The following is a 10,682-nucleotide window of genomic DNA, read 5'->3' as shown; positions in this document are numbered from 1 at the left end:
AACTTTGTGCCGCTCACGTGATCCTCGATTTCACACCTAGCTACTCTCACTTCCAAATTCCAAAGCAATTAAAGCTAGGGATCATCGGCTTGCCCAGATTAATGACTTAGTAGAGGGTTTTATTACTTCTCCCCCAACAGGCACACATCTAACCACTCCTTGTGTCAAAAAATTGTTAGACACCTTTTTAATCGAGGAAAAGCAAGCAACCTCTAAAGACGAAGAAACTCAAATTAAAGAGGACACTTCAGAGTACGAAGAGAGGATTACAGTAAGGGATGAGGATTTCAAGTTGTTCTACTAGTCGGACTTTGTTGTTGGTGATAGCTCGGAAGCCCAAGAATCAAACCCTTTGACAGTCAAGTGAGTTTAAACTAAGAAGCTCCTGACATTCCTGAAGACATGGTGATCAAGAAGGATCCTCTTAGCCTCATGTTGCTACTCTAGTCATCAACTGGAATGACCCCTTCAGGGCCTAATCCTTCTAGTAAGGCACCTACTCCTCTTCCTCTTCTAGTTAGCAATCCTATCTCTCTTGGTGATCATAAGGAGAAGAAGAGGAAGAGAGAAAAGAGACATGGGAAAGGTGTCATAAAGGAAGGGGAGGTGCAGGAAGTGCATCCTTTAAGGGCCACCAAAGTTGCTCGGACAACTTGCCAGTAGTAGAAAAGGAACACGGTTGAAGAGATTGGATCTAAGGCCGTTGAAGATCGTAGGCCAAGGGTCTTTGAGTGGCATCCAGAAATGGTCCTCGATGGTGTTCCCCACCCGTCTAATGCTTCAATTCGGGATTTTTGTAAAGGAAGGGCTGGATACGTGGCTGATTTTGTAAGGTAGACCCTGCTTCTTCCCAAGGACATGGAAGAGTTGAGGAATTTCAAGAAGCACGAGATCTTCCTCTCCATAAAAAGGGACCTAGCTATGGTAAGAACTTGGCTTATTGTTCAGTTACCTTATTGCTTAGTGTATGGTTCCATACTTCATCTTCATCTCTTTTTGTTGCAGGCTTACCAAGCTTTATATGTTGCCGAGGAATGGGTCAACCAGGCTTGGGCCCAGGCTAAGGAGGAAGAGCCAAGGAAGTAGGGGTCTTATAAAGCCCAAGCTCAAGCTGAGAAGAAAGCTAAAGAGACTCTCAACAGGCTAAATGAATATGAAAGAGGGAGGAAGAACGTTGAGGCAGCTTTGGCCAGATTTGATAGGCAAGCTTGAGAGCAAAGTGCCCACCTACTTGAGATCCTCAAAAGCCATTACACACTCCTCTGTCCACTGAAAGTCCTTCCACTTGTGAAGAAGCTAGAAAAAGGGATGACATCTGTTTGTGGATCGAGAGATGAACCTATTTAAGACTGCTACCATTCTAGTCAATTTCTGCACCTCTTTAGGATTTCGAGGAGGATGCAAGTTGCTAATAGCCTTAATCTACTCGGGGTTGACCTTAATCCCACGGTGAGTAATCATGTAGCCTAGAAATTTGCCCGAGCTGACCCTAAAAGAACACTTAAGAAACGTTCAGGTGCAATTTATGCTTTCTCAGAACCAAGAATGTCTCCCCCAAATCGGCCAAATGCTTCTTTACCCGCCTGTTTTTTTTTACCATATCATCAATGTATGCCTCCATATTCCTTCTAATCTGTGACTCAAACATTTGCGTTACCATTCTCTGATATATGGATCCTGCATTCTTAAGGCTGAAAGCCTTCACCCGATAATGGTAGTTCCCATTAGGAGCACGAAAGGTCGTCATCTCCTGATCGGGTAGTCACATGGGTATCTATTGGTACCCTTGGAAGGCATCCAAGAAACTCATTCGAGGGTGTCCTACCGTGGCATCCACCAACTGGTCAATTCTAGGAATGGGGAAGGGGTCTTTTGGGCAAAATTTATTCAAATCAGTGAAGTCCATGTAGATCGCCACTTCCTACTCTTCTTTTTAACCACCACAGTGTTGGCCAACCACTTGGAATAGAAGATCTCCTTAATGGCTCTAGCTTGCTTTAACTTATTTACCTTCATCCTTACTGCCTCGGCATGATCTTTGGATAATCACCGAGGAGGTTGCTTATGTGGCGTAGCCTCAGGATAAACGTTCGGTTGGTGACATATAAACTCAGGGTCAATCCTTGGAACATCATAAGTACTCCATGCAAAGACATTAATGTTGGCCTTCAGAAACTTCACCAACTTTGTTTTTTTCAAAGGTGGCAATTGGTATCCCACTTGAAAGTACTGCTCCTGATCCTGTCCTATCACCACCTTTTCCATCTCCTTGGATAACTCTCTAGATGCCCCCATCTGTTGCCCCCTTACAGGGCCCTTTAATTGGATCTTTAATCATTGCAGCAGGATTTAAAGGCTACCATGTAATTGCTGACACCAAGCATTGCCTCGTCGTGGCCTGGCTACCCACCAACTTTCTCATTCTCCCTTGAGTAGGATATTTAACCTTCAGACATAGGGTTAAAGGCATGGCACCCATAGTCTGAAGCCAGGGTCTGGCCAAGATAGCTGTGTTGGGGGAAAATGCTTCTACTATAATGAAGTTAACTTACACCTCTTCATCCCCAGCTTGTATGGGTAATCTTATCATTCCTCGGGGGACCACAATCCTACCATCAAAGCCTATCAATGGTGAATCATATCTTTCCAGGTCCTTGGGCTTCAAGCTTAGCCCCTTGTACAAATCAGAGTACATGATCTCTGCTCTGCTTCCTTGATCAACTAGCACCCTCTTTACATCATAACACCCAATCCTAATGGTAACCACTAGAGCATCATCATGTGGCTGGAGAGTTCCCTCCTTATTCTCCTAAGAGAAACCCAGAGTAGGGGTGACCATCACCCTAGCTCTTTTAGGAGCCTGATTACTGGCCTCCAAATCACAACCTCCACCCACAGACATAACCCTAGTACCCGAGCCTCCACTATTCCCTGGCTTGGCAAAGATCACATTGATAGTACCCAATGCTGGACGAGGAGCACTATCCTTATGAAACTCAGTGCCTGAGTGACCAAATTGTCCTATAGGCTGATGTAAAAACTGATTGAGCTTCCCTGCCTTCATTAATGGGCTCAGGTGATCTCGCAAGGTTCTACAATCCTTCGTAGTATATCTTCTGTCATAGTGGTAGTGTCAATAGAGGCTTTGGTTTCTCTTGGATGGGTCCATACCCATCCTATTGGGCCACTTAAAATAAGGCTCATTCTTAATTTTCTCTATTATTTGATACATTGACTCTTTAAACAATGAGTTGACCAACTCAGCTTCTGCGGACAATGTTTGATTAGAAAACTCCCTTCGGGGGCGATTACCTTAGTATCCTCCTTCCTGAGGACCCCTCTTCTCTAGTAACACTTAGCCTTACCTTTTCCCTGTATATGGTCCTCCTTCACTCGCTTATATTTATCTATACGATCCACAAGTTGGCGTATGTTCAAGGCAGACTTCATCATCAACGACTTCCTCAACTCGTTCTCGGCAGGGAGCCAACCTTAAAAGTCCTTACGGCCACATCCTCAAAGTCTCCATCAGTCTCATTTTCCCAATATCTATTCGAGTAAGTCTTGAGGGTCTCTTTCCCTCATCGCCATAGATAGCAAAAAGTCTACTGGCTTGGGGACCTTACTGCATGTTATGAATCTAGCCCCGAATGCCCTCGTTAGCTCCTTGAAAGACCCACTAATCCTTCCTCCAAGGCGTCAAACCAATGCATAGCCATGAGTCCAGGAATGGAGGGGAACAATTTGCATATAAGGGCTTCATTATTAGCATGGACTACCATCTTCTGATTAAAGTGGCTGACATGCTCTACGGGATCAGTCCTCCCATTGTAAATGCTGAACGTCAGCTGAGAAAACTAATGAGGAAGTTTGGCCTTGCTAATCCTCCTAATGAAGGGTGATTTAGAAATCTGTTGTAGGGTCTTACTCATTGCATCATTCCCCATGCCATGGTGGGAAGACCTTTTCTCATGCTTATTATTGCTCTTCTCCAGCTTGTCCTAGCACGAAGAGGCTGAATAAGACTCACTAGATGGAGTTCTAGACCTACGATGATATGAACGGTCCCTGCTTCCCTTGGAACCATCACTTGGTGAGGAGGATGAATTTCTTCTATCACGTTCCCTGTGCCTCAGCTTCCTGCGCAGGCAATTTATTTCCTATTGCAACTTTTCTCTTGATCATGTGAGACATGACTCCTAGACCTTGAGTGACTTTGCTTAGTACGCTTAGTGTGGTAAGACTCCACCATAACGCTTGGGGTATGTTGCCTATCCCTTTTTCGCTCCAAGTTAATGAACTGGTTCTCCTTTTGCGAGCCAACCAATTCCTCCCTATCTTGGCCTATGTTAGCTATAAATACTTAGGACAAATCCACAACACCTCGTTGCTTCCCATAGACGGCGCCAATTGTAAGGACCAGAAAAACTAGCGACCCAAGCCCACTTAGAATAGTGGCTGGATTAGTCCAACCGCGGCCCAAAACAATGAATTTGTAAGAGAGGGAAATAAACAACTAAGGGGGGCTCCACCTGAGGAGGAAAATAAGGAAGAAAAGGCAAATGTTATTAAATGGATGAACCAATTTCTCCTTACAAGCTGACCTAAGGAGGCCACATTTACATAAGAAATGTTACTGTTTACTCTTTTTTCTCTCAGTGTTCTCCTTGTTTCTTCTCTGTATCTTGGTGTTTTTCTCTTGATCCCTCTCTCTGTGAACCCTCCTTTTCTTATATACTCTTCCCTTCATCATATCTCAACTATCCATCCTTACCTAACAAACCTCCTTTCATGACACTTGTCTCTTTTTACATCTGAAGAAGGTGGTGGAAGGAATTTACTTCATTGTGACTTATACTGTTCTGGTCACTTCCTCATCAATGCAACCGATAAAATTGTTGCCCCACCATTTAATGTAGAGGCAACAGGCTACCTTTCCCTTATGACCATTGATTCTCTCTCTTCAAATCCTTGTTCCCACTTGGAACGCCTCAGAGTCCTTTGAATCATCCCTTCCTCTCCTCAGGTGACTTTCCTCCTCGGGCCCATGGACCGCGTCATCCCCACAATTATACTGCAACTCTTCAACTCCATCCTCGGTCCTCGAGCACCCACAATACTCAAACTAAATCTCTTCTGATCATTGCTGGTTGGATAAATATGGATAGACTTTCATATTAGTATTAAGAAAGAAAAAAAAATCGAAATTTGTACTAATAAGGATAGAGAGTTTTTTTTTTTTTTTTTTTTTAAGACGTTTTTTTTTTTTTTTTTTTTTTTTTTTTTTTTTTTTTTTTTTTTTTTTTTTTTTTTTTTTTTTTTTTTTTTTTTAAATTATATATGTGAATGACATTTCAATGGTATTCATGTGGGATTAATTCGGGAAAAAAAAAATGTTGTGAGATTATGAATATCATCGTGGACATCAATCTGAATATCCTTTTCTTTAAGAACACCAGATTACGATGGAATGATACAGAGATCAATCTGTATATCCATGTGATGTAATAGGCTGGCATATGTGTAGGGAATTAAAACAAATGTGAGATCTGAGCTTTGACTGACGTAAAGCATCTAAGGTAGATAAGCAAGGATTGAGAAGTCTTGCACCTGATGCCATAGTTTTGGATGATTAAGATTGAGAGTTGAAAAACAAAACTTTCAATCTCAACAATTAAATAAATTAGCCTTTAACCCGCACTATGTGCAGGATAACTTGATTTTTATATTCAATTATTGGCAAGAATTTGTATATAGATGATGAGTTAAGGCCAATACCATATAACCAAACAAATAGATGGTAGAAAACCAAATTTAAGGTACATAAGTTATCCTGTAGTTTTTTGAAAACAGACCACAGTAATTAAAACAAAAGCATCCCAAGAAAGAGAATCAACCCATTAATTTATTTATTAATTTTATATTTTAAATATAGACATACTGAAAATGTTAGATGGTAATTTGAATAAAAAAAGCAACAATGGTAAAGCTATGCTGACATTGGGAAGGTTTTGCAAAGAAGAAACAGAACATAGTGCAAAGTAGAGCAGGTGGCAAATGATACTTAAAAAAGAGGGGTTAAAAATAATAACACACTTTTACTGCAATTTCATCTGAAGTTTTATGTTGAGGTTCAATTAGAATCTTATATAGTCTCTCATGCATGATGCCTTCAAAGTTGCATGGAAGTGACTTCTGCCCACCCTGTAAAAAGCGTAAAATATATGCAACATTAGAACCTTAAATCATATAAAGATCACTAAACACCTAGAGCTAAGCTAATAGTCCAAGTATCCAGGATACACCATTCCAAGATTAGGTTGTAAATAATATGCTTAGGCATTAATGAACATAGCAATTAGCATCGATCAAAACCAAATGTCAAGAAAGCATACAATACCAGATTATCATTAGCTTGCATCCACAATCAAGATATCATTATTAAAGTAAGTGATCATGCAAATCATAACCATTCAACATTGCAAGGGGTGGGACTTAATTGCAAGGCTTGGGACATATAAAATAGTTTTAAAAGTTCTCTTAACCAGCTTCAATTATTGGTAGATATAGAGGCAACTATTTCTCAGATGGAAAAATAGATACTCAAGTAAGAAGTTGTGCTCTATAATTGCATATATAAGTTTTGAAGAATTATTTAAGGAACAATTCTAAAAAGATAGTTTATCATAGCAATCTATACCAATGCATAAATTTGAAAGCTTGTGATATTGAAGTAAAATTAAAAGTCATATGAAAGAATTGCAAGTTCATGCTAAAGCAATCAGCAAACATACTACTACCATATAGATCTTTAGCAATAGAAATTTCACAAACTATAAACAAAAAATTAACCAAAAGATATTAAGATGATACCACTAAACTGCAAAGAATTAATCAAATTTGTTTTCCTTTAGCTAATTGATTAGAAATATACCCAACAATTTCATTTTTCATCCTATTATACGTGTCAATGGAACTAAAAAAAAATTTCAAGAACTATATAAAAATCATATATCACCAAACACTACTGTATCCTTATTTTTGTCAAATTCGTGAGTTTCAAAATTGGGCAAAGTTGTACATAAATGAATCAATCCATGAGAATGTGCACATGTTTAGATTTTTTGAGGAGAAACACAAATATTAAGAGTTGGATTCACTACTTCCAAGAGTCATCTAAAAGATTAATTAATCTTTGTGTTGATCGTGGTAATATACACTTAAGCAATTATATTTTTTAAAAATTAGAATAAGATATATGTAAAGAAACATCCAATAGATGACCTATAAATAAATAGGAAAAAGTATAGATTAATTCTAATAAGAAAGACATAAATGTATAAATACATGTTTAGTGACAGATTGTTGTAGACAGAGAAGCGGTATCCAGCAAAGAAGATATGATTGGCAACATTGGCCATGCTTTGATTTCTCTCATTGCCTGACTATGCAGATTGTGAAATTAGTTATAGAACTACCACAAAACCAATTCAATTCCTAATATCCAAAACAAAAACAAATACTCAAACAAAGCAAATTCTAAGTTTCTAACGCAGATACTAGAATCAAAAACAAATCTAACCCAAATACCTAAATCCATCCAAATACCCAAACATAAATCATATTTAATGCTCGATTTGAAAAAATAAAAATAAAATACCCGTGAAGGTTCCAATAGTAGGACGGCGGCGGGAAGCTAGTTTTTTACCGGTTGGAAAAATTAATGGTGACGGTTCCAAAGGTTTGGTGGCAGTTGGAGGCCAGATTTTTAGTGGTTGGAGACCAATTGTGGTGGTGGTCTGAGATTTATGCAGTTTAAGATATAAATATGAGAGAGAAACGGTAGTAAGGCACAAAGGGAATGAAATAGACCATCTTGGCTTCATCTTTCCTCTTGGATCTAAAGTGTCATCTCTAAGTACCTTTTAGGACTAGATCTCATTCCTTAAGGTTTCTAGGTTTCACTTCTTTGTTAAATGCCTAGCAATCCTCTTTTGATAACCTTGTGCATGGTATTGTGCTCTAGCTCTCTTCTCATCTATTAGAGCTAACTGTTCATATCTTTTTTTCATCAGTCTTCATCTAGGACTTTGGTTCTACCAAAACCCTCAAAGATTATATCTCCACCTCAGTGGGAAGTACCACTTCACTCCTATAAACCACAGAGTAGGGTGTTGCCCCAATTGATGAATGGATAGAAGTTCTGTAACCTCATAAGGCAAACAGAATCTTTTTGGCTCAATCCTTGTATGTCACTACCATCTTGGCTAGGATATTCTTGATGTTCTTATTGGCTACTTCTACGGCTCCATTAATTTATGAATGATATGGTGAAGACTTGTGATGTTCAGTGTTGTACGACTTTATGATCCTTCAAACTATACCTCAAAGTGGGAACTATTGTCTAAGATGATCTCTTCCGATACCCCAAACTGACAGATGATGTTGTTCTCTATGAATCAAGCCACATGTTTGGCTTTCAATATAGATTAGGAGGCTGCCTTTACCCATTTGGTGAAATAGTCAATTGCCACTAGGATGTACTCATGTCCATTTGAGGTCTTAGGGGTTATTCTTCCAATCACGTCTACGCCCCATGCTGAGAAAGGTCATGGAGAGGTCATGTTGTATAGCTCACTAGGTGATACATGGTTCAAATTCGCGTGTGTTTGGTAATCATGGCAACTCCTTACGAAGTTCGCGCAATAGATTTCCATTGTATTCTAGTAGTATCCCATCCTTAGGATCTTCTTGGCCAACATTCTCCCATTCATATGAGGACCACAAATCCCTTGATGGACTTCTTCCATGTCTCTTTTGGCTTCTTCTTTCTTTAGACAACAAAGGCGTATGCCATCATAGGACATCCTATAAAGCTAACCTCCACATAAGATGTATTGCATTGCCATCATCCTAACTGAATGACGTTCCCTCATATCAGCAGCGTTGGGATACACTCCCAATTCTAGGAATTTCATGATGTCATAATACCAAGGGACTCCTTCCTCTTTTATAGCCAAAACTGAACACTTTGCCTTCTCTTTGTGTACCAACTCATAACTCTGCTCAATTTCCAAAGGTTGTGTCCATACTCCCTCGGGTATTTCAACCATTGAGGCCAGGGTAGCCAAAGCATCTGCAAACTAATTCTAAGCTCTAGGGATGATGTTGTATTTTGTCAAAGGTTTTGGTTAGATCCTCTAAATATTGTTGATAAGGTTTCAAGTGTTCTTCCTTCACCTTCCACAATTTCTATGCTTAGAGTGTGACCAAAGTCGAATCTCCAAGAACTTTTGCCTCCTTTACCCCTAACTCTCGACGAGTTTCCATTTCGGCAATACAAGCCTCATATTAAACCATGTTGTTGGTTGCCTCGAAATTCAACTTGACTGCCAAAGGTATGCGAGATCCATCAGGGGTAATCAAAAGTACTTATATCCCATTTCCATATTGGTTTGCTCCATATATATCTTCCATGCCCCTAGTTCGATGTCTAAAATATCCTTATTTGGGAAATTTTCTTTACCATTTTCTCTTTCTGTAGGGTTCTCGGCACAAAATTTTGACATGACGCTTCCTTTGATTTTTTTTTTTTTAACCATATACTTCAAATTGAATTCTGCCAATAGGATCAGCCATCTTGATAACCTTCCATTTAAGGTAGGCTTCTTAAACAGATACTATAGTGGGTCCATTCTGGATACTATCCATATCTAGAATGGTAGGATGATGTGTCTCAATTTTTGCATGGCCCATATGAGAGCAAAGCATGACTTTTATATGGGCTTGTATCTAGTCTTATAATCATGGAACCTCTTGCTCAAGTAATACATGGCTCTCTCATTCTTATCATCATCCTTTTGTGCAAGCATACTCCTAACCACATCTTCTATGATCGAGAGATAAATGAGTAATGGCTTCCTATGCTTTGAGGGTACTAGGATGGGTGGATGGAGAAGATCCTCCTTAATGAGCTCGAAGGCTCTCTGACACTCATCATTCCATGCATGGGGTTCATTCTTTCTTAAGAGCCAGAAGATGGGCTCATAAGTAGAGATGAGCTTGGTGATGAATCGGCTGATGTACCATAACCGGCCTAAGAATCCTCTTTTCTCTTTCTCACTCTTGGGTGGAGGCATATCTAAGATGGCTTTAATCTTTGATAGGTCAACCTCTATCCTTCTATCACTTGCCAAAAAGCCTTGTAATTTTCCTACAGTTGCCCAAAAGGTGAACTTTTGTGGGTTCAATCTTAGTCTATACTCCTTAATCCTTTCGAAAATCTTCCTAAGGTTGGTGATATGCCCCCTCTCTATCCTTGGATTTCACTGTCATGTCATCAACATATACTTCAACTTCATTGTGCATCATATCATGTAGTAGGGCTGTGGCCATTCTTTGATAGGCCGCACCCGCATTTTTGAGCCTAAATAGCATTACCGTATAGTAATAAATCCCCCATTCAGTGGTGAAGGTGGTCTTGGTCATGTCCTTAGGAGTCATCTTGATTTGGTTATATCCTCAGAAACCATCCATAAAAGACATCAAGGCATTACCGACGGTATTATCCACTAAGACATCTATATGAGGAAGAAGAAAATCATCCTTAAGGCAAGCCTTGTTTAGGTCTCTAAAATCCATGCACATCCTTACTTTTCCATTCTTCTTTGGTATAGGCATAA

General features: G+C 39.5%; 1 protein-coding gene across 1 annotated transcript; it reads right to left on the bottom strand.

Moving 5' to 3' along the window:
• Positions 1-2,548: 2,548 nt before the first annotated feature.
• On the bottom strand, positions 2,549-3,064 carry LOC111984692 (uncharacterized). Its single transcript, XM_024016307.1, has 2 exons — positions 2,873-3,064; positions 2,549-2,809 (listed from the first exon to the last, which is right to left on the bottom strand). Exons 1-2 carry the CDS (start codon positions 3,062-3,064, stop codon positions 2,549-2,551), a joined length of 453 nt encoding a protein of 150 aa, XP_023872075.1.
• Positions 3,065-10,682: the final 7,618 nt, after the last annotated feature.

Source organism: Quercus suber, unplaced genomic scaffold (assembly GCF_002906115.3).
Source record: "Quercus suber isolate HL8 unplaced genomic scaffold, Cork oak 2.0 scaffold_371, whole genome shotgun sequence".
In the NCBI taxonomy this organism is placed as follows: Eukaryota; Viridiplantae; Streptophyta; class Magnoliopsida; order Fagales; family Fagaceae; genus Quercus; species Quercus suber.
This window is presented reverse-complemented; position numbering and strand designations above follow the sequence as displayed.